This window comes from Gobio gobio (genome assembly GCF_949357685.1).
Source record: "Gobio gobio genome assembly, chromosome: 21".
In the NCBI taxonomy this organism is placed as follows: Eukaryota; Metazoa; Chordata; class Actinopteri; order Cypriniformes; family Gobionidae; genus Gobio; species Gobio gobio.
The window spans coordinates 20,946,656-20,972,209 of record NC_137117.1 but is presented as its reverse complement, the minus strand read 5'-3'; the positions used below and the strand labels follow the sequence as shown (position 1 = coordinate 20,972,209).

The following is a 25,554-nucleotide window of genomic DNA, read 5'->3' as shown; positions in this document are numbered from 1 at the left end:
TTCCTCTGATTGTAGTGGTAGTTTTGGTTGGGTTGAGGTTATAGAGTTATTAGAGTTTAGAGTTAGGACTCTGTTTGACAGAATTGTGATGTTGATCTAGGAACATGTCAGTGTCCCAGCACATTGCACATTAACATCTTTTGATAATGGGGAGCATTTCACGGCATAATATAGCTGATTTTTGGCACTCAAAATACACTACCTTCATCCTCTTCCTCTTCTTCTTCCTCTTCATCAGGTGTCTCCGCAGCCAATGAGCGGGTCTCCACCTGTTTCTGTAGCTCTTGCAGTTTACTCTCATATACCTTTGAGAAAATGCGATGAAGAGAGAGGACAGCAGACACGATCTTATCAGCACTACAGACACTTACTGAACCTTGGAGAGATAAAAGTTAGACGGTTACACTTTAGAGTTGCTTTAACAACTGTGTGCCATTTGGCAAGTTCTTGACAATGGAATAGTTAAAAAAAACTTCGTAAATTTCATTTTTAATGGCTTAAGCTGACGTTAAACTAAACAGCACTAATTTTGCACATACAAATAGACAATGAAGACCCATCCATTTATATTCAAATATTTTTTGCATTTTCTGAAAATATAAGTGATGCTTCCCTGTGCAAAAGTCACAACCATTATGAGGTGGCTCAAGCAGAAAAAGCCTTAAAATATGCGATAGTAACAGTGAAAACTTAGAAAGCTATTTTCACTTTGATGTTCTGCCATGGGGAGAACATATTTCTGATAACGTGAAACCCTTCCTGCACCCCTCCAGCTCTTTTGAACATTTAAAAATCAAAGTCTGTTTTTTACTGCCGCATATAAATGCTGTAGAAAGAATCTCAATGGTGCAAAAAAAAAAAAAAAGGTCTAGACATTTTATTTAGCATATATTTAATTAGTAATGAAAAAGGCTTCAGGTAGAAATGACTCTGTACCAGGTATTTTATATGTGGTTCCACTAAAATGTGAGAATGAGAATGTTCTGTCTGAAAAGGCAATATCAAACAGATGAAACTTTACTTATACCAGATGGATAAAATAATTGCTCGGGACTTCAAGTAAAACTCATTTTATATTTCAATTTAGACACAGGACTAATGGCTGACTGCTGTCTTATCTCCTAAGAGCTATAATATTAATGAATTATCATATAAATACACATCTAAATGTGCTTGCTATAAAGCATATGCTGGAATTTTTGTATAGATGATGACATTTAGCTCAGAGAAATAGTCGCTGCATTTCAAACTTGTTCGCTTTATTTCAGTCATTGTTTGAAATATTGATATTCAGCACAGTTCACGGTAATAGCAATATTAGTAAACCATCAACACATCTTAGAGCACTGAAAATCATATGTTGCACAAAAACGCCTCCCAAAATAACACTTTATAATACAGGGCCATTTAGAGGCACTCACCATTGCATATAGATAAACACTGAACAGACAAGTGACATACCTTTAAAAAAAAATGGTAAAATACATTGTCTGTTTGAATGTATACTTTTTCTTCGCTCCTCTTGTGGTAGTTAAGAGTAGCTGGCAGCACCGTACATTAATGGTAGCATAAAAAGTTTATTGGAGCAGGGAAATGGCATGTCTTGATAGTCATTCAAATAGAAGATTTTCAAGAAGTAACTTATACTTTCATTGCTGTGCTACACTGAAAGGCGAAGTGTGTAATTCTGCTGCACCACACAGGTTTTCAAACACTCCTCTGTATGTCAATGGACAGCAAAACAGATATCCCCGCCCCCAAACTGACAACAATGGTTGAGCCAATGTCACGGCGTCTGGATGCTCAAATAACACAGAGCACCACACTTTTCAGAATAAAAATTACACATTTAACCTTTAAACTAGAGTCTTGCTTTTTTAGTTAACCAGTTTCATGATTTGCCAGAGAAAAAAATTCCTTTTGAAGGAAAAACAGTTGTGTTTTAAACAATATGCATTGCTTACTATACCAAAAACCCAGGGGTTTGAAAAGAAACAAGGCAGTAATTCTGACAACAAAAGAATTCAAGTTCTTCATTCTTATGAAGCAATGCTGAATCATGGACTTTAGACCTAGTTGGCTAACTTTTTGCTCTGGCTAGAGGAGATGACCATGAAGAGGATTTCAGAACATGTGCTTTGGTAATACACAGCTGGTAATGGGACACACTTGGGCGCTGAGGCACATCAGTGCATAATTATATCAAGGCTTAAGCAGGGAAATCACAGTGGCTTAAGTGCAAGGATGTAAAACTACATTAACCCTACGTGAATGTAATTACTATTTAGTTAGAACGAAAAAAAATATCAGTGGAAAATTTAATAAAAGTCAGAAGTGTTCAGTGGCATTACATATATAAGCTGTGAGACTAAATGAGAAAATTAAACAAAAAGCAGTGCATTACACACCTGTTCGGCAAATTTTATTTGGCTTTTAATGGTTTTCCGTTGCTAAAAACACGCTACTAGTTTCAAAATGAGCCTTGGAAACCATGGAAACGGTCCTGTTAGAGGTCCTTTCCATGGCATGTCTCTGGTGCTTTCTGTGGGCTCGCTTACCACACAGTGGACACCCGAAAATAAGGAGAACAGCTGAGTGTTTTAGAACACTGACTCTATCCCGTGGGAACAGACTGCCCCCCCTATTGAGGATCAGAGTGCAGCAGACAGTTTCGAGGAACAATAGATGCAAAGCACGCTCTTACACAAAAACATTACCTCTGTGGATATGGATGTTTAGTGCAGAGTGGTTTGTACTCAAAATAAGGCAGAACCAAACTTTATAAAATCAGTGTGGCAGTTTTTTTGACTAAAAAAAAGAACAAATAAACGTTTTACCAAACAAGAGGGGCAGTGTCTTTATCTTTCACAATAAGAGTGATAAGAATTCAGTAAAAAATTATTCGGTTTTCTTCATATATTGCTATAACAGTACTTACTTTTAGGTGCCAAGTACAAGGAAATGAATGCAATATGTTAATGACTCATTAGGAAGTCAATAAGGCACTTAAAAACGTTAAAAGCAATCCTTCATAATCTTTTACTCATGCATAAGGCAGCTAGAGAAATACCTTTGCTGCCACCGTTCATATTCAATCTATTTAATGGGCAATATCAACATAGAGACCCAAAACTTCAGGACATAAAACAACTTGCATAAAAAAAACTGCAACAGTAAAAATATATCTTCCCTAACGTGTTTATAAACATTCAAGAGAATAAAAAGTTGGCTATTAACCTTCCAGCATTTACTGAACACGTTACCTATGCACCTTCAATGCACAAATATGACTGAATTGTAAATTCAAAAACTCAAAATTCAAGTAAAGGTTCAAGGTTATCACTGGACAGTACGAAATGTTGCCGTGTAGTGGTTGTGTGTTTAATGCTAAGATCTATTCAGACTGTCACCGGCAGCAAAACAGAGGTAAACTGAGGCAAATCAGTGTTAAAGTACTTCTCAAATAAATGATGGCATTTCCAAAAATATACTTAAGTTTAAAAAAGTTAATACTACAGCCAAGAACTAAAGGGTGACCCTATCAAAACTCATCGTTCCCAATACTTAACTGCAAAACATTCTTGTTTTATTAATCAAGGCTCAAGAACATTGTTCTGAGATCTTTTTGTGACTTGGAAACTTTTAACCAGCACTCTAATTGCTCAACTTTTAACCCATATTCATAGCTAAAATGGATGGGGGATAATATTGTTGATGCAATGTTTTCATGTGGTATTTTGAAAGGGAGATCATTGCAATTTGGATCCACAAATGACAAGAAGAACATTCAATTCTTTCAAACAAGTGCCATAAAACTGTTTGACTTGATGGGGACAAGCTGTTCAATGCTTCGATGAGTCTGTGATGTGTGATTTGTAGTGTCAACTAGTTCTGTACATGAACCTATGCCCTGCTTCCAATGTCACACTGCGGTTTCTCGACTGCCCTTCAAATTGGGGGCAGACATTTGCCTACGCATACGGGGTGGTGTGCAAAAATTGTTGTGGTGGTTCGGCTGCTGATTGGGTGGGTACTGCTTGTAGTTGTTGCTGGCAACAGTATTGTAATGATAGAACTGTGGATGCTGTTGCTGTGGATAATGATGCTGGTTTTGGTTGTAGCGTGGCTGGTAGAAGGCCTGTTGGGGGTGAGGCGGCTTCCTGTTACCAGAATTGAGGGACTCCGTAGAATCCGAGGCTCTCTGGCTGCTGTTGAAGGAGTTACTACGGGCTCGTTCGTGGAGTTTGTGGCTTTGATTATGTCTATGACTCAGGCCCTGCTCTAGATCTTTGCTTCTACGTTGACCCATGGGACTAGGAAGAGGAGGATACGTCTGGACGGTTGGTACCACTTGTTCAATGGGTTCTGCAACCTCCCCGGAGTAGTCCTCTTCCTCGACTGCTTCTTTGGGCACTTTCAACTCAATCACCTGTTCATCTGTTATAATGATATGAGTGCCAGGGGTCCAGGAGTTGCGATGCTTAGGGTTACTCTTGAAGGGGAAGCGCAGCTTGCGGTCTTCGGGTGGGATGAAGCGGTGGGGTCCATTTTGCCGTCGGAGCTGCTTGGAAATCTCCTGTTGCTGGAGGTTCTTGAGGCGTACCTGCTCTTGTCGCATCCACCTCATACGTCCACGTCGGAATGAAGAATCATCATCCGTCATCTTAGACACCTGCTCGTCTGTTTGTTCAAAGTTGGGCTTCTCCTCAGGAGCTTTACCCTCGCTGGAACTGCGAGCCCTCATGGGTCCACTACGAGTGGTTCTCTCCTGTGACTCATTGGAAATCAGCGGGATCACTTGTTCCATCTTTAACATCTTATTCCGGAGAGCTCGAATCTCTTCATCCTTCATGTTGTTCTGCTTCTTTACCTCTTGCAGGATGTCTTCGAGTTTGTCTATGTGCACCTTTAGGTCATCCATGTCAGTCACGCCTCGTCCATTGGTTATGACATCTTCAATTCGTTCATCCCCAACCCCTACAGTGTCCCAAACATCTCGAGCCACTGCTCTCCAAGAATCTCGTTCGTTCGGGTCTTTCTTGTTGTAGATGGCACAAAGCTCTTTCAATTTTACTATGGCCAGAGCCTCAATCTCTTGACGGGTGTGACGGAAATCATTCAGTGCCACCTCGTAGCAAATTTCTTTGACTGCCTGGATCTTCAGATCAGAGATGGTCACCCATTTGGAGTCTTTTGTAAGACGGCGATGCTGAGGGATCTGGTACATTTTGATAGGCTCTCGTCTTTTACCGCTGCTGGGTAAGCCACACTTTTTGACTATGGTTTGGAGCTTGCTGGGAGGAAGTTTCTCTCGTAGAGAAGTGATGAGTCTCCAGCTCTCCTCGCATGACCTCTTATCAGAGTCATCCCCACTATCAGAGTCTCCATCCTTAAGAGAACAAAACAAGAAACAAACCAAAGAGTGCGAAAAACAAAAATGGGAAAATTAAAATGGGGTATCGAAATCAAAAGGAATGTTTTCTGTAAAGAATGGACAGTGTTGTGATATGCAAAATGGGAACAGCTAAATGAGACTTAATTCATCAAGCTGAGAAAAATTGTCAATCTACTTAAAGATTTCTAACTAACACAATCAATCAACTGCAAGACATAGCACCTTTTTGTAGACTGCAAGTTGACTGTAGATATGAATATTTTAGATAGCATTATGTGTACTTGCAGATCCATTTGACAATATTCAAGCTTTCTAAGCATGGTGTGCCACGGTTTTATTTTTTAGATGTACAGTGTGCAGATACAAATTCAAGTCAACATTATTCCCAAGTTGCATATCACTATATAAAAAGTAAATGCAAGGCATGACTGTCATGATTATGAGAAAAATGTCAACAAAAAGGTATAGATGTTGCGTGATCTGCTGTTGTTGCGCTGGTTTCTTTCTTTTTGTCAAGTTTAAATTTATGACATCCTCTTCAATTAGAGCTCTTGATAGTTGCACCCCAAACATGCTTCAAGTGGCATGCAGCAAAGCCAGATGAGTTTTGTTTCAATCCCTCATATGAAGTCCTTGATAGAGAAGATTTGGTTTTAGAGTTTTTCTAGCTCTAGTGGTGGGTTAGACTCTTGCGTGTTTATTACAGGTCAGTACAGAGAAGAAAAAAGAGAAAAGAACAGGCTCGGAGGAGGTTAAAAGCATAGATTTCATCCACTACAGTTAAGAGGTTAGTTGAGAGAAAATGCAGTTTCTCATTTTCCAGGTCAAGTAAAACAAAGACAATACAAAAATCACAGTCAAATAACAGGAGGCAGCTGGCGACCATGTAATCGTGATTGTGTAATCGGTGCAGTGTGTGTATCTGTGTCATTCTGTATATGAGATTATATGGATGAGACCATCGGAGCATTGGAGAGCTTGTCATCATTGATTAAGACCCCCAACATAGATAGCTGTTTTATAGCATGCCCTCTGTGTCTGGCCAGACACAGACATGTAGAACTCAAGGCTACAGATGTAATGAGAAACCACATTGTCACTAGCCTTCATCAACTACAGCAGAAATCTTGGGTTATGGCAACAATGCATTGGAAACAACAGCAATTGCATTGAGAAAACCAACAAACTCAGACAAACTAAATCTATTTTGGTAAATCAAATGCTGATTCAAGCTTGACTAGCTTAAAAACACTGCCCAGCAACAAATACTAAATGAGGTATTAAGTACCCTGAAAATTAATCTGTTAAACATGCTACAAAAAACAAACCATGCAAAAGCAGCATATAGAATAAACCAAGGAAAGGGAATTGTTTTCACACCAATTTAACTTAAAAGACCCCATGAAAAGGCTTGACAAGCATAATTTGATGTCAACTATGATGGCAAGGACCCCCAAATATGATGCTTTCTGTGTGTGTAAATTTAAATAAACATAATTGATAAAGACCTGTTTATACTGTATAAAAATATATTAAAATGAAGTGCGATATTATGAAGACAACATGCTGTTTATTAAACAATTAGCTTTTATACAGTACAAAAAAAATGTATGTATGAAATGTATGAATATAAATAAAATATTATTTAAATTATAGTTTAGCATAATGTCAGCTACCATGGCTATATCCATGGTGAGATAATATATTTTAGATAATATAAATATTTTAAATAGCACTGTCAAAATTTGCACGTTAACATATGCTTTTAATTTTTCAGTTTTCGCGTAAAAAATATTGACATAATTAAAGCAGCAACCGTTTTTCCATCATCCTTTAGCGTTACATTATAAGATCACGAAATGCTTTTAAACCATTTAAGTGTGACAAGACAGAAGAGAACGTGCTGTCTGTGAATGTCCTGTCTGACCTGCTTGAACAAAAATATTAAAAACTGTGATGTTTTAAATCACCATTTTTTACAGAAAAAATATGCATTATTAGTTTTTTAATCGATTGACAGCACTAATTTAATAAGTTAACAATACTATTAAATGCTAGCTCTAAAATCGTTTATTTATTTATTTATTTTAATCCATAAAACTCTTATTTTGATTTCATGGGGTCTTAAACTGGTACATGGCAAACCAATGCCTTACATAACAATGGAATTCATAAAAACACAAATTACTAATTAAAAGCCAAATTGGTATTCTTCTGCTGATGCAGTTTTGCAAAGTTACATCTCAAATCTATGAGAGATAATTACATTTTTGAATAAGAAATTCTTGCTGTATCAAACTGAATATGTAAATCAGTCCATAGCAGCAATTGGCCATCTGCTATCTCAATCCAGACAGAGTGGATTCAGTTACCATGCAAAGAGGTTCAGCCATGCACTGGGAAAAGTGTTTCTCTCTCACACACATACAGACACACAAAAGTCTCAAGCTATCAGAGCTAAGAGTGCAGAATTAGTGCTGTTTGGACTTCAGCAGAGCAAGTAGAAAACTCGGTTCATCAGCACATCTCTCCCCTCAGTCTAAAGAAAGTTGCTGACAAAATTTGGAAGGACAATAAAGTTCTAATTGAAATAAAAGTACAGGTCCTCTGATAAACAACAGAAGAAACAAGAATTATCAAAGAGATTCAGCCTTACCAGTCTCTGTTGCTCGAGTAGCTGGTCCGCTTCCTCCTTCTCTTTTTTGTACAGGATCTCCATTTCTGTAAGCCTAATATAATACAGTGCAAGACCACTGCATCAAAAAGCTGCTCTTTCTTACGCTCAGTGCATTTCTTTTCCGCAACATAATCCTAAAAATCCTTCTTACAATAATCCAATTCATATGTGCTCACATTCCATGCCAAGAGCTTAAACTTCACAAAATGTAGATTTTGTCTTCTGTTGCTGCTGGGTGGCCCTTGGCTTCGGTTGGCTATCCAACCCTAGACTATGCATAAGCTGGAATACACACTTTCCTCAAAGGAATTTTGCCAGTTTGAATACAAGTTCTTTCAACAGCATATAAGGTATTATGTCGATTACAACAGGACATTATTTTTTCGACTTTAAAAATATAATATATAATTTACAGCAAGGCACTTACAATGGAAGCACAAGGTCAGGGCAATAAACATTCAAATGCACAGCTTCCATACATGTGAAACTAGTGTGAATGTTTACTATTTGCAATTACTTGCTAACTTTGTCTGTGTATTTTCATTTTTCAGTGCCTGAAGAGTACAAATATACCAATATAATTCAAGTATTGAACTTTGAGTTGTCTTTAATAAAATCCCATGATTATTAGAGCTTTCGTACCTCTTCTCCATCTCTTGCTTCATGTCGATACCCTGTTTTTCCAGCAGTTCTCTTTGGGCAAAGGTCCAGTCCACTGGCTCTACGGGGGTCTCCGCTGTCGGGGTCTTCTCACGCTCAGCGCGAGCCTGCTCAGGGTGGTTAAACCGGAAAACGTGGTTCTTTCCCATGATAATGCGGTTACCTGAGGAATGGGCAAATATGTACACATTGAAACAATATAATGTATTATCCACCTTATTTTTAACTTCAATGTGCAAGGCTTTGCAAGTCTGATGTTGCAAACTGGTATTTGTGATCATATGTGTATTGTAAATATAGGATTGTAATCATAAACACTATTTTCTATTATAACACTATTCTAGTTATTTACTTACAGTGGCTAATGAACTCGCACATTCACAAAAAATAGATGACATTTTTTCACATTAGTTTTTACTACAAACAATCGTACGACTGAACTGTGCAGGCAGCTGTCAGTGACTCACCTGAGCGCAGCTGGACTGCAGAATTGACACGTTTTCCGTTCACATATGTTTCAGATCCCTCACATGGTTCCAATGTGACAATCACTGTAGGGACAAAAGACAATTCACCACCTCCAGCAGCAATATCAGATTTTCAATGAGTAAAAACGTAAAGAACAAAGTACTCAGAAATACAGGGGAGGAAATAATCTTTGACAAAAGTTAATTTGCACTGAGCCGATCATGTACGATTTACTGTTTTACTGTTGGCATGTGAATTGGACACAGATCAATGGATCTAAAGATGTAAGTGAACACTTACCATTTCCGTTGGCATTCCTCTCACTGCGGAAGATACAGTGTTCCTCTTTGATGTGCGCTCCGCTCAGAACGATATCCTGTCTTCTTTCTGTATCTGTCTGGCCCACCCTGTCAAAACGAAGACATTCATTTTAGTTATCACAGGGATACTCCAAAATTACAATACAGCACTGTAACAAGGTGAGATGCAACAAGTTTTTAGCAACAAGCAACTTGTCTCACAGTAAACATGATACTGCTGCATGATGTGACAATTCTTAAAACATTTATGTTTAACATACAGGATATTGGACCAATGAAATTCCCACTCAAAAAAATGTTGTATACTGTATATATAAAATACTGTTTGTTACTGTGTGCGCACAATGTGTGTATACAACTGGAAGAGTACACAAACTCATGAGAACAACTCAACATTATGTCCTTTGTATGACCCTTGAGTGGTTGGATATGTAGCAATCATAAGATGCCTCAGTGCAACATACAGACAGCCAAGACATTTCTGACAGTTATGGAAGTGATTTCATACCTTGTTATTCCATCTTTGATATAATACAGCAGACATTCTGACATCAAAGGATCCTCATTCAGGTTCACCAGGTGAGGAGTCTATAGGGAAACAGGGTCAAAGAGAATGTCAGACAAGTCAGACAGACAGGCATGCATGATGTCACTACAGCTACAGTTACATTCACAGGCCAATTAAAAAGTGATATGAGATTAAATGCCATCTCAATAATTATAATGACTCACACAAAGTCATAAAATTTGGCTTCTTCAAAGCCTGATAATATACTACATTAGCCTCCATGAACTAAATAACTAAAAACTACAGCACAACATTATCTACTACTATACCACCAACCTTTTTTGGTGAAAACACCCCATTAAAGTCAGAATAGAGTTCACATGGCCTTTCAACGAAAAGCTATTGGATAGGCAAAAATGACAGAGAGATGTCATAGAGAAAAAAGGAGAGAAATTGAATGAAAACATGAATAAGTAGACAAATAAACAATGACAGAGGCATTGTTCTAGAGACAGGATAACGGTGTTGATGGGTTTCAGGGAGGGACACTAAAAACACAATGAGATTGTGGTGAACGGTACTTTCTGGAAGTACTTTTAGCAAGTGAAAACATCCAGTTTAACCTTAAATCAATAACAGCTCTGAAGTATTCGGTAATTTCAAAAACCAAATATGTCCTATTTATTAAAATAACTGATTTGATTAGACTCATGAGAGTCATTCGTCGACCAGTGCAGGAAACACTACAGTATGCTGATGGATGTACATTCGTTTCCATTTCCTACGGTCACTGAAATTAAGAGTGATGTGGGAAAATATAAACTATTCAGTAATCCACAATAATGGCTTGCTACAGGAACTCTAATGTTTTTAGTAGGGATTTTACAAAAATATGACGTAAAAAAACAAACCTGATTAGAAGAATAAACACTAAAGTCTTCAATAGAAAGTGACGTTGGTCTATCAGGACCAAACTAATAGGATTCCATTGCAAGAGGCAAGCAAAACAAAAGATAAAAGAAAAAAAAAGAATGGAAGGAGGGAGAATGATGGATGATGAAATACGAAGAAAGAACAGACATGAGGAGAAGCTGTCTGGTGCAGACAGTAATGGTGATTAATGATGAGGAGTTCACGTGTTGTACCTTTTTAGGAGAGAAGACACCCAGGGTTCCCCCATCCTCCCGTATGGCCACTCCCATCTCTGCCAGCAGTGCCTCTCTGAGAGAAGGGAAGGAAAACATCTTGGACATTACAAATCAACACATTCTTATAACCTTTTCGGTTAGCAACAAAGACATCTGGAAAATGTTTCTTTAATACTTGAATGTGCATGTTAGTGTTGAGGTCCGTGTTGTGTGCGATTTGACAGCTACTTGAGTCTGGTACAGACTCGCACCAGCTGAGCACGCGGGAACATAGCAGACACTCCTCACGGGCATGATGAGTATGGGCACAGGGACAATAGGAAGGGAGCCAGATGGCACCCAAGCCCTCACTGACCTCTCCATACGGATGGCCTCAGTCTTCCTCAGCTTCTCCTCCCAGGTCTCATTCAGCTCGGCTATGATCTTCTCCGACTCCTACAGGACCGCAGACAAAGAGGGTCAGCATATTTCAAAGGATAATTAGGACGTTTATGCTGGGTGGTATAAGACAGGGTCTGAAATGGCTAAATATTGCTGGAATGATAATATTGTTAAAAAAGTTTTGAATCTTTAGGAGATTTTCTTGCTTTTGAAAGAAGTCTTATGTTCACCATGGCTACATTTATTTTCAAAAATACAGTAAAACTGTAATATTGTGAAATATTAGTACAATTTAAAATTGTTTTCTATTTTAATGTATTTTAAAATCTATTCATATCGATGATGTCAAAGCTAAATTTTCAGCATCATTACTCCAGTCTTCGGTGTCATATAATGCTTCAGAAATCATTCTAATACTAAATTGATTTGTTGCTCAAGAAACATTTATTATTATCAATGTTAAAAACATTTTTGCTGCTTAATATTTTTGTGGAAATCATGATACACTACCGTTGAAAAGTTTGGGGTATGTATTTTTGGTGTCATAAGGTTTAATTTGTTTACATTTACATTTGTTAACAAACTAATAAGTCACAATACTTCTAAAGCATTTATTAATCATAGTTAACATTAAAGGGATAGTTCACCCAAAAATGAAAATTACCCCATGACCATCCTAGGTGTATGTGAAATTCTTCTTTCAGACGAATACAATCGGAGTTGTATTAAAAAAATGTCCTGACTAATCCAAACTTTATAATGGTAGTGAATGGGAGACCAAAATTTGAAGCCCAAAAAAGTGCATCACTCCATTAGAAAAGTAATCCACACGGCTCTGGGGGTTAATAAAGGTCTTGTGAATTTTTGTAAGAAAAATATCCATATTTAAAACTTTATAAGGTAAAATATCTAGCTTCTGGCAGACCACTTCCGTATTCAGCTTACGAAGAAAGTGTAACGCAAAAATTTACGCTACGTCCAACATCATTGTCAAGCCAGTTATGCTTTTTTTATAAGTTGTATATGGAAGGTGGTCCACCAGAAGCAAGATATTTTACTTTGTAACATGTTAAATATGGATATTTTTCTTACAAAAACCCACAAGACCTTGATTAACCCCCCTGGAGCCGGGTGGATTACTTTTATAATGGATGGATGCACTTTTTTGGGTTTCAAATGTTGGGGTGCCATTTACTGCCATTATAAAGCTTAGAAGAGCCATGACATTTTTTTTTTATAAAACTCTGATTGTATTCGTCTGAAAGAAGAATGTCATATACACCTAGGATGGTCATGGGGTAATTTTCATTTTAGGGTGAACTATCCCATTAATATCAACATTTACTAATTCATTATGAAAATCCAAAGATGTATATGTTAACATTAGTTAATGCACTGTGAACTAACTTATTATTAACTAACATGAACAAAGGTTAATAAATGCTGTACAAATATATTGATCATTGTTAGTTTATGTTAGTCAATGCATTAAATAACATTAACCATTTTTATTCTATGTACATAATTTATATCTAGAATATATAATCTATAATTAGCACCAGGTTGCCATTTCCGCACATTTGCCATTGTGACTTGCCTGACCTGTGCTTAATACTAAGAAGCTTAAAGCTTATTCTGCTATTCAGCGCTGCGAGCACATCTTGCTGTGTTTTAAATCAGACATAAATTATGGAAAGGTCATACATTTCAGGGTCCTATGGCTAAAAGGGAAAATCTAGGCCATAAGCCTGTGTGCAAAGGACCAACTGCCCGACGGGGGGTCAAGAGCAGTAAACAGTTAAATACGGGAAGCCCAACACACATTTTCCTCTATTGTGTCTGTCCCTTATTGTCCTTGGCTTGAAGGAAGACCAGAACCATCTGGCCTGAGGTACAGGAAGCTCCCCTAGATCCTTCCTAAAGGGTTAACACCCCTGCCATCTGTTCATGTAGAAAGTAACAATGTGGCTTTAAACCTGTGAGATTTACTCACCAGATAACTACAGCGGACTAGAAAAACTGGATTATCATTATATTAGATCTGCATATACATACGGAATTTGAATTTTTTTTAAATTTTTTTTTTTAAAGAAGTCTCAGAAATAAAGTAAAAACATAATATTGTGAAATATATTACAATAAAAAACTATTTTAAAATGTATTCCTATGATGATTCCAAAGCTACATATTTCACAACATTACTGTTTTCATTGTTTTTTATCAAATAAATGCAGCCTTGATGAGCATAAGGACTTCATCATAATTAAAACCATACTAATTCCAAACTTTTGACTGGTATTGTATATTTTCACGCAAGAAATGGGTTGTATGCAGGGCAATCACAGACATCATGAAGTGATGGCCCATGTGAATCACACAGAACAACCTGACTTCTATCCGATTATGTTACTGATTGATGGCAAGGATGTTCTCACTTTTTTATATACATCAATATTTTTGGCTAATACAAAAGAGGTCTATTTCGGTCTAATTTTCTGCCAAACTGCGTCGGAGGTTGACGTCACTAGTGCGAGCCACTTATCGTAACCATGGAAACTATTGCCTGGAAGCTGTAGCCACGCATACTTTCCCTCTCTTTTCCTCCCTTACTATCTCTCACAGTCTCAGTGAATGGTTTCAAGCCACTGGTGGGTGGGAAAGTATGACAAGACAATCTTTTCACTCCCTCAAATAATATAATTCATATAATATAATATTTTTGGTATTAACAACCCAGAAATTTCACTGGTATCAACCACTGAAACAACCCACGTCACAGGTGTTTACAGACAGCTGGTTTTAGTCCTTCAAATACCTCTCAGGTTACCATGGTGATCCAGAGTAGAGTATGCATATGTATGAGAACATGCAAATCGTCATGAGTAGAGTATTTTGAATATAAAAGGTCACCAGGTGCCTGAAGCACCTCCATTATCTTATTACACATTGTTACCCAATTAGTTTTGATTAATTTAAGAGGAAACCTCTGGGACGGCAGGAAATGGTTATTAACTTAAGCCCTTGACCCTTCTTTTGTTTTCGAAAATGCTTGTCTGTGTACCTTCAGCTCTCGATGGCCTCTTCTCCACCCGGCGTGGACATGATGCGCTCCTGGATGCTTGAAACGGACTGCAGCCCTACCTGGCTGCACAGAGAGCCTGAGGACGGAGAGGCTGTCAGGCAGCCCATAGGTGCTGTGGAGAAATGGCCAGGCCGTTGGTTCTCTGAGGCAAGCAAGTATCTATGCTTATTGTTGTGTATATCTTTCAGGTCTGAGCCACAGAGGAGAGACAGACGACGCAAGGAGGAAGAAGCAAAAGTGGTGGAGACAGAAATGTAAGAGAGAGTACAAGAGACAGACAGAAAGAAAGAAAGGAAGAAAAAGGACAAAGAGGAGGAAAGACCAATGTAAGACACACAGTTCACATCAAAGGATTACAACAAACACGCCATTCAGATGCACAGTTTTCACCTCAGGTTGCTCAATAGAAACACATTTATATACCCAAAACTTGAAAAATCCAATTCAGATTCTTACTGTCCAGCAACAATATATTAAAACCAGTTTCAGAGAATGGATCTTGAATTGAAGTGTATTCTGTCTTGTTCCACTGGCAACTTTTTTGCACTTGTTTTAAGCATAAATCTCACTAAATTTAGCTTAAAAAGAAAAGAAAAACACAATGGAACAAGACAAAATACACTTAATCCATCATTCATTTTTGTCTTGCTGAATATTATATTTTATCCGAAAAAGATTACAGAAATAAAATTGGTTGTGATGCAGCTCATTTCCATCAAAAATACATTAAGCCTCAATATTATATCAAATTTTCTTAAATTTGTTGTTTTAAGAATATACATTTTCACTAAAATATATAATATTTTTACAGTTTTAAGTATGAAAATTTAATCAGTATATAATATTTTAATATGTGGATATTAATATTTTATTCAATTTTGCTTCTTAAGTAAACGTAACTTAAATTATAAATGTAATATATAAGAATATTTATTTTTAATAATAATATTATTATATTTAAACAATAATTTAAATAATAGAGTTTTATTATTAGAAGAAAGGTACTGATTAAAGGGATAGTTCACCCAAAATTGAAAATTCTAATCATCATTTACTCACCCTTAAGTTGTTCCAAACCTGTATGAGTTTCTTGGGTAACCAAACAGTTGATGGACCCCATTGACTTCCATCGTAGGAAAAAAAAAATACAGGTTTGGAACAACTTGAGGGTAAGTAAATGATGACAGAATTTTCATTTTTGGGTGAACTATCCCTTTAAAGAATTTAACACTTATTTAAAGTGTTAATAACACTCTTCCCTTTGAGAAGTAACATGCAATAAATATGCATAATATTTAATAAATGACGTAATAATATTTAACAACTATATTACAAGCACTTTTAACATGATAAAATCACCTTTTCTTGATTTTGACTTGATTTTGACCTGGGTGAAAACTGACACTTCTCAGATAGGAGAGAAGAGTTGTGGGGTGGGGGGGTTGCATAAAGGTCACAAACCCAGGAGAGGGGGGCTTGGGGTGGTAGAAGAATTGTATGATAACATGCTGCTATACGAGCTATAAAATGTCTATTCCACGCAGAACATCACTCTTAAAGTCATGATGCTGTCAAAGTTTGGCAGCCACAAAGCTCTTCAAAACATAATTTTGGTACAACTACTGTGACTGGGAGGGAAGTGTGCTTTTAAAAAATAAAACACTCTCCCAGGGAGCTTTATCGCAGTTCAGTTGAGCTTTCTGCTGTATATTCATGCTATTGAATTTTTTTCCCACTTCATTTATCTGAAAAGTCTCTCCTGAAGCAACTAGGCCAACATGGCGGCACAGCAGCACTGCATTACGTTACTGTTCATGCGTTCAGATGATGCGATTGAGGCTGCTAGCACACAGACCACGGCAAGCATTTCAGTCAAGTTAAAATGCTCACTTTCCCAGCGCCATATGCTTGTAGAGGTAGAAAGCACAGTGTGCGTTCATCTCTCTGCGTATATCAAGAACTCCCAGACAGATAGAAAAGCAAATAGCCACCTGAGCTCTGATTCGGTTCTGAAGCTTTTAAAAAGTCATGCAGAGCTTGTGTAAGAGAATACAGAGAACAGGGATGGGAGAGGACACGGACGCACTTGGACTAAAGCGATACGGAAATACTGAGGCTCGTAACGCTACAATATTCTTACACTATCACTACAACTGCTATTCTGCAAATGTAAAATGATGAAAACATGCACCTTTTCTCGGATAGATCATTGCTTCAGTTTGTAAACTTAGCAGCATTCTAACATCGTGAATGTCATGACCTGCAATGAACAGTTAAATGACAATAAAACCTCACTAGGGAAAAAACAAAAGACAAAAAAGAGGGTAAGATTCCATATTAAAGGATTGACATTAAAGAGATATAATCACCTAAAAATAAATTCTGTATCTTGTCATTATTTATCCACCCATATCATTCTAAACCGTATGACTTTCAGCTTTAAGGTTAAGCAGAATGTCAATAGGTTTTTTAGGAAGTCCAAAAAATATATGCATTACTCGCTTAAATTCTTCCTTTAATCGAGAATAACTATTAATCTGTTTATCACACAAAACTATTGAATTTCAGCTGTATTTTGTCTTATTCCATAGGCAAATTTTTACTTAAAACAGGTGGAAACCCCAATGGAACAAAATAAAATACATTGTAATTCAACATTCATCATTCATTTATTGCTTGGTGATTATTTAATTTGAAAATGTCAGATTATGGAAATATAAAGAGTTGAGATCCAGTTTCATGTTGATGTTCAATTCAAGATAGATACCTTGAAAACATCTTAATTTATATACAATTTTACTTCCAAGTTAAATTTGTCTATTCATATATACAATTTATTATGTGGATATTCATATTATATACAATTTTGTACATTTAAATAAAAAATAAAAAAACCTGGTCTGTTTATCACACAAAGCTAGTGACTTTTAATATAGTTGTATGGCTCATATGGACTACTTTTTTGGTTCATTATGCTGCTTTTTTTGTTACTATTAGTATAAATAAGTATAAATCACCTTTCCTTGTATGGAAACTAAATCTAGGACATTCTTGTGTTTCACAAAAGAAAATACAGATTTAATGATAACAAAATAATTATTTTGGGGTGAACTATCCCTTTAAGTGCTTCCAGATGCAGTCTATCAGATCTATCGTGCTGTGGGGTGGGGTTGGGCTTATTTGGAGGAAAGCCTGCCATTAAGACTGCATCATGCCAGACAGTCTATCAAATTAGGCTAAGAGCAAACAAAAAGCCTGCTACCGGCGTGTTAACCCATCCAATCCATCCCATATTTATCTCGTTTGTCTGGGATTCCTTGTGGTAATAAAAAAAAAAACTGAGGCATGCAAAGCCAACAGGTTTGTATTCCAGAAGCGATGAATAAGCTACTGGTAGCGAGAGGGGAGAGCGAAAGGATGTGGTCCCGTCACGTGTATACACACATTTGCTTCCACTTCCAAGGCAATCATCCCCCATTGGCTCGACTGAAGGGAAGCAGGAAGAACAGGAGAAGGTTGAGAAGTCACAGTTGTGAGGACTAGTAGGGGAATGACTGACGGAGGCAGTTAGATTTGTCAAGACAAAATATTGTGAAGACAAACATGAGAGGGAAACACTTGACTTTACATAATTGGCATGTGATGTGTGGTTAAACTGGACATGTTGTGTTGGAAAACAGTATTGTCTGTTTCTAACCATCATATGGCCATACTAATACTAATCTCCATCGCATGTTGATGAATGGTTAAATGAAGACATAGAAGGAACAACATGAAGACAATGCAGGCTTGTCAAGACTGCGGCATTAGATCAGAGCTAAAGAATTCGCCACTTGTGAGTGGAGTAAGTGACCTCCCATTTGTCTGGCAATTGGGCATGTAGGTTAATGGCCATTGGGGTGCGCTGTGCCTCGACTTACTATCCAGGATGTCTCCGAGGCCCTGGGCACGGAGAAGGTCCTTCAGCCGTGTCACCTCGTCCTTAAGCTCCCGCACCAGTTTGGCGTTGGGGTCCTCGTTGATGACGGCATTGCACTTGATCTGCTTGGCTCTGTCCGCATATCTGTGAATGAGCAAACAAAGACAATGATCCAAACAGCCACTGATATCACAAGTGTTTTTATCTAAAACAAGAAAGCCCTCTTATCACAATCAAGATCTAAGAATGTAAGTCACAGTGCTTGATGGGAAGCAGGAGTGAATACCTACCGGAGTGTGCTGAGAGTTTCGTCATAATTAATGTCAGCAGGGCTGAGGGCGGCCACCATAGCGGTCCTCGAGTTCCCTCCTGGTTAACGAGCACAATTATGCAAACAATTAGAAACATCAAGTAATGCAATTTGGACTCGAGTATTGAGCTAAGATGGGCCAATATAAAAAAAGATGTGATTGTAAATAGTACACGTTTTCTTTTTCTGTTAAATTATTCAAATTAGAGTTTTAAATGGTTATAACGCTGCATTACATTTGACCAAGGAGAGAAAATATATCGAGTGGGTTCAAATCTCTGGAATAATTTTAATACAACGTAACAGCAAAACACCTCGAGTTTCATTTGATAGCTATTGGTTGGCAACTTAAGCGATAACTTTAGTTCAATCAGTTGAATATAGATAATAATATTTAGGGGAATAAAACTACAAAACAAACAACAAAAATAAAAATTGTATTAATTTATTTCAATATTTTAGTTTTAAATAATGAATTTGTTTTTTGGGGTGAATTATTCTTTTAAAGCCCAATTATATTACATGGACAGAGAATTGTTGGATTATTCTGAAATATCAGTCAGTTAAATTTTTTATAACTGGTTCATAATATCTATGCATCATAGTAGATATGCTCATTTATAACCATCATGGATAATCATAAGAGGCTTTCGCACCAGGAAGTTATAGGAACTAGCCACCAGGGCAGTCACCCTAGAATTAAATGTTCCCCTAGGATAATTTTCCTGGTTGCATTCACACTGCCAGTTGGGACTTTGAAGTGGCATAAGCAATCACTTACGTCCTGCTGCTCTGGTTCGTTTTGCAGGACTTTAGTTTTGACTTAGCTAGAGCCTGAGCACACATTCCCCCCATTCTCCATCTTCATTAGTTTACAATCTGTTTAACAGTCCAATCGTATATGTTATTAGATAGAACTGTTAAAGAAAGTAAACGATATATATGAAAAAACATTATGGCGGTTGTTGTGTGGTTGATGCCCAATGTCGCTAGCTGAGCAGAAATACAGGATCTTGTTTCGCTTGGTCCCTTCTAAGTTGCGTTGGATGTCCTCCTTAGCGTAAAGGTTGAGAAGTGCCTGGACTTCACCGTCGGTCCATCTATCAATGTTTGCCATGTTCGTGGATTAAATATATAGGTTATTAACTGTGAGTTTACACAGCTTTTTAAAAATGCTGTGTGCCAGTGTTTTGCATGCGTTCGGCCAATCAACGTACACTTGCGTCACTGGTAGTTTCTATAGTGCTGGGTTAGACCCTACTCTGAAGTAGGAGCTAATTTCCCCAAAAAGGCATTCCTAGAGTTTAAATAGTTCCCAGTTCCTGTGGTGCAAAACTGCCAAAAAGCAGGTACTTCCACCATTAGTTATAGGGACTACGAAAAGGTTCCTCCGGTCCGAATAACCTTATAGCTATACATACCTAAATTCTCTCTTAGCAGCCATGTCAACACTGAGTCTCGGTAAGGAATGAAGTCTGTCTTCTTTTTCTTCTTGCTCTGTTTCAAAACAGCCAGTAAAACAGGTTGGAATATAGAATATAAATACATTTACTGTTATAATAAAAAAAGGGGTTTAGGACATAATTTGATGTATGAGACATCAAGACAGGAATACACTATTAAGACAAAAAGGTTACATGGATAAAGGTGGATAGGTTTAGATAGAGATGATTCTGTGGTTAGTGGTCACAGGGAAAGATTACCTTGCTGGTACAGTTATCCTGAGAAGGGAAGCATTGCCAGGAGAGAGACACACAGCACACAAAGTTACAGTACTGAAAACAGGCAGGCAAACAGGCAGAGAGACAGGTATTATGAATATTACTCACCACCTCAGCCAGGGCCGAAATAACCTTTCCTAGTGTAGTTAGAGATTTGTTGATGTTTGCTCCTTCCTAAGAAGCACAAACAGGTATTGCATTTTTTGTTTTGTTTTAATAAACTATGATTAAATCAAATTAATGCATTGGAGTTTAATATTTGCTTGCCCTTAAAAACAAACAAGACCTTAAATGCACTGAGACCTTAGCCTTTGTTGATTACAATAGATAAGTTTTGTTGTAAGTTGATTACAAAAGATAAATTTCTGTTCTGTGACAAACAGAATGGACAATAAAGTTCAATTCAATTCAATTCAATGACAAAAATAGCTGATGCATAAGTGTTTTGTCACGCATGTCACATTCCCTGAATATTTGTGGAGTGTGGAGGAGAGCACAGTCATTTTACATATGGCAGGTGGAGCTTTGGAGAGGCTGTAAAATTAGTCTGTACCTTCAGTCTGGTTCCTTTGGCCCCTGTTGAGTCAGCACGCTCACTTCCTGCCAGATCCACCAGGCTGATTTTGCTGACCTGAAACCAGACAGCACAAATACTTTCAGACTGATCAACACAGACTAAAATAAGACACAAAGGAAATTTCTTCAGTCTAGCATACCATGTATTTGGGAGTCTATTTTTTCATACTTTCCAAAGATTTTTGTCTATTAGGAATAGAAGTACAGTATATACATATTTCTGATATAGCAACGTCCAAATGAATCAATCTGATTATTCAATTCGGAAAGCATTTGTAAATCATTTGTTCCATTAACCATTGAGCTAAACAGTTCAATCATCCAATCATTTTAGGGTACTGTAGTAAAATCGTTGGCGCATGGATGCAAAACTAATTGTGCTAAAGAATGCTTGGGTTTTCTTTTCATTCTGTCGTGCGGTGCCGCTGCCAAACTGGATGAGTAATATTAGAGCGAGGGCTGAGGCGAGACCTGTGTAGTGAATCTAATGTAGTAGCTCTGTACAATAGCTATTGTGTCCATGGACCTCATAGAGCTGTCTTTGTGTCTACAGCAAATACACAATGAGCCCCACAAACAGGATGAGTGGGACGGGTCTCTTTCTCTCAGTTTTTCTTTCTGCTTGGTTCAGGATTTGCTGACTTTGTGTTGCAGGAATAATCTGAGCTCTGTGAAATGTCATAATGGGTGTAAAGTATCCAACCTTCTCTGTGGACAGGTCTGTCTCGCTGTCGTACTTCCTCTGGGTGAAAACGATAGTGAAGACGGCGTGAGACCGGCTGCTCGTCTCGTTCATGTTGGTGGCAGCAACAGTTCTGAGGACACAGGTCAAAATGAGTGTCATAAGTGTCACATACTAAATACACATTTAAAATAAATATACATTGAAATATTAGAGTAAAACAAATAGTAAAGCTACCTCAGAAATGTGTATTAATGGATATTAAATAAACTTACCATATTTTCTCTCTCAATTTATTAGTATCTGACTTGATACTTGATATCGTACATTTCTTGGCCTTATTTGTAACATCTGTGTAAAGTTGCATATCACATTAAAACTAGAGTAAACCTAGCCTGGGAAAACCCAGACAACTTCCGGCAAATTTAGATTTGCTCTGCAAGTAGTCTGGCAAAGAGTCCATTCAAACCCATTTCTAAACCCTAGAAATCGCGGCACCAATTAGAAACGTTGGGGCGGGCTTTACACGATGACGACAGCGCAGCGACGTTGAAGCAGATTTGCCGCTGCTGTGGAGCATCACTCGTTCGAATCAGCAATCGCGTCTGTTTTAAGCGATTTAAACTTCTCCTTTTCGTTAAAACCCGAGCAAAGAACAACACTCGAAGCCTTTATATCTAAAAAAGATGTTATCGCTGTCTTACCGACTGGATTCGGCAAAAGTCTGATACCAGCTTGGCCCTTTGGTGGCTAAACGAATGGGTCTTAGCGAGAGTCCTCTGGTAGTGTTAATGTTTTACAAAATATAGTTTTAAGTCCTTTTCAGGAGTTAATGAAGTTGTTTAAAGCTCAAATCTGTGGTTTATTTATAAAGAGAGCGCCTTTTTTAAAAATTTGATCTGCCGTTTTCGGAGTTGTGAGTTCCAGTGGTTCCAGTTCCAGCCCGCCGAGAGGCGCCTTTCCTCGGCCAGTCCTTCTGCCGTCTGCCGCTGGCTCTGATGTCTCTGTAGTGGTTAAACCGTCTCGTCTTGTGTAGATCTAACGGCTGATCTTTGCTCTCATTAATCTATAATTTGTTCCTAGACAGATCGTTTTGTCTGAGGGCAAAGTGAAGTTTCATAACTTAATATTTTTAAGATATTAAACTTTACCGTTGTAGTCTCCTAGCGCTGACTTTGACTGAATTGCTTTATTTATTGTATAGCTTCTTATACCTTTTACTTATACTTTTATAATTGCTATTGATGATCACACATAAACTGACATTTAACAAAAAGAGACTGGGTTGTGTTTTGTGTCATATTTAATTTATTACAGTGATAATCATAGCCTATATTATGTGTGTGTGTTTTTTTAAATGTAAACGAAAAGAGGCTGGGTTTTTTATATTTCGTTTTGTTATAAACATGCATTGAAGATAATATGCATTGCCTGCACTACATATACAAATATATACTGAGTGATACTAAGAGCATAGTAGGCGGACTAGTGTCCTCCCGTCCCCGGGAGTTCGTTCTCCGGAGTCAAACTTGGTAAGTCGGACGCAAGTCAGAAGTTCGCGTACGAAATATGTCATAAAACACCACTGCCTCATTTCATAAAAAAATAAAAATCAAACATAATAATAATAATAGCCACACGAATGTGGTTCAGGCAACGCGTAGCTAGGCCTACATTGATTATCTTATATATTTATAATAAAACGAAGTATAAAACACCCTGCCTCTTTTCGTTTACATTTTAAAAATTATATATTAAACATTAATATGAAGTTTAGGTAAGGTGACCAGATTTCTGAAATGGAAAACGGGGACATTTCCTATTTGAGAACACAAGTACAGACAATAACGAATATTGAGAGACGCCAGAGTTTCTGCGTCTCATGGTATACTCGTTGGTGACGCCCCTTTGGAAATGATTTGTCTATGAAGCTTTGCCAGACCATAACTCAGTTACTACTGAGAATGGTCTGGTTTTAACCAGGCTAGAGTAAACCCTGAACTCCCTGAAAAAATGAAAAAATAAGAAAAGTGTAAAAAATAATAAAGATTAATAATTTATTTCATTTGAACCCCTAAAAAATATTTATTTTATTTTTCTTACAAAATTATTTTGAGAGCAGGGTTCAAACTTCATTTTTGGGTTTTTGTTCATAGCATATATTAATTCGTTTATTTTTTTTTCACAAAATTAATTAAAATATGACTAACAAAAATACAATAATAAAGTTTGGATGGGATGCTCTCGAGAGAAACAGGCTTTCACATTCTCCACAAATAAACCTTGGTAATCAGAATGGGAAGATTAGAAGCATGTTAACCCTTCCCAAGAGTCACATTTTACACATGACTATCAGTATCACTGGAGGAAAAATTACAACAGTTTTCCCATTTCCGCCTTGACAAAAAGGCCAACCTCTACCCCTTCAATATCAGCATCCAAAATATAGTACCTGATTTGGAATGTTCTACATTGTCTACACAAAATGGCGATTTATATGATTTAAAAACATATATGATTTTTTTCTCACCTGGCTTTGTTACCAGCATCCATGAGGTCAGCTATGTCTGTGTAAGAGGTTACGGCCAGTTTCGAGAGGTCTTCCACATACGGCCCAAGTAGAGGATGTTCCCGGACACGCAGGTTTCCTTTGTTCTTAGGGTTTAGCAGGTCCCTCACTCGCTCACAGTATATCTCCATATAAGCCACCTACAATGAGCATATAACAATTAGCTAGAATATATAACCTGAGATAAAATAATATTTATATTAATCTACTCCACAAAATTCCACACATTGGCTTAAAAAGAAAAAAAAATTCTCTATCGTTCAAAAGTTTGAGGTCAGTAAGATTTTTTTAACAAAATCAATATTTTTATTCAGCAAGGACAGGACTCACAAAATTGATCAAAAGTGACAGTAGATAGATTTAGATTTCAAATAAATACTTTTCTTTTGGAATTTATATTCATTAAATAATACTGAAATGATTTCTCACACTGAAGACTGGAGTAATAGTGCTGAAAATTAAGCTTTGCCATCACAGGAATAAATTATTGTAAAATATATTAAAATAGATTTTCTATTGTTCAAAATATTACAGTTTTTTTTACTGTACTTAAATTAAATAAATGCTTTGTGAGCATAAGAGACTTCTTTCAAAAACATTAAAAAGTCTTACCAACTCCAAACTTTTGAAAAGTAGTGTACATTTTTTAAATTGATGGGGAAAAAATGCATTATATACTGTATGCACATCCACTAAACCCAGATCCAAAATCTATTTCAGATCCGGACACATTCATTTGTCTTCAGTATATTTTTGCAAACAATTATGAAACATGCCCACATTAAATCGCGTCAGAGCAAATATTTACAGCATATTTAATACCACTGCCAATTTGTTTGTAGCTGAATATGTTTAGCTCTGTTATTGAACACTTGAGTGGGCTCTGATCAAACCCATCACCCCCCTCTACTGAGCTTAACGCTTTTAGGTAACACAGCAAAAACAGCATTTCAGCAGATTAAGGAGAGCATTTGAAGTGAGTCACAAGAGTCATGGTGTGTCTGCTGCTCACCTCCACCGAGTACGAGATCTCCTCATTGTTATTGTCATTGATTTTCTCAAAGAGATCTTCACAGAGCTGGGAGGGGGGACAAAAGAGCACATTAGGGAGGAGAGAGAGAGAGCGATCGATACAGAG

General features: G+C 37.3%; 1 protein-coding gene across 1 annotated transcript in view; it reads right to left on the bottom strand.

Annotated features, from left to right (window-relative positions):
- The window catches only part of kif1b (kinesin family member 1B), a 79,943-nt gene that overhangs the window by 24,193 nt on the left and 30,196 nt on the right, over nt 1–25,554 (bottom strand). Inside the window, 19 exon segments of the mRNA XM_079802424.1 lie at nt 203–305; nt 8,052–8,124; nt 8,715–8,895; nt 9,200–9,283; nt 9,501–9,607; nt 10,029–10,108; nt 11,174–11,249; nt 11,532–11,611; nt 14,619–14,626; nt 14,629–14,751; nt 18,560–18,702; nt 18,849–18,927; nt 20,290–20,365; nt 20,572–20,589; nt 20,698–20,763; nt 21,143–21,220; nt 21,869–21,980; nt 24,378–24,556; nt 25,429–25,494. Coding sequence (XP_079658550.1) covers nt 203–305; nt 8,052–8,124; nt 8,715–8,895; nt 9,200–9,283; nt 9,501–9,607; nt 10,029–10,108; nt 11,174–11,249; nt 11,532–11,611; nt 14,619–14,626; nt 14,629–14,751; nt 18,560–18,702; nt 18,849–18,927; nt 20,290–20,365; nt 20,572–20,589; nt 20,698–20,763; nt 21,143–21,220; nt 21,869–21,980; nt 24,378–24,556; nt 25,429–25,494 — 1,732 coding nt within the window.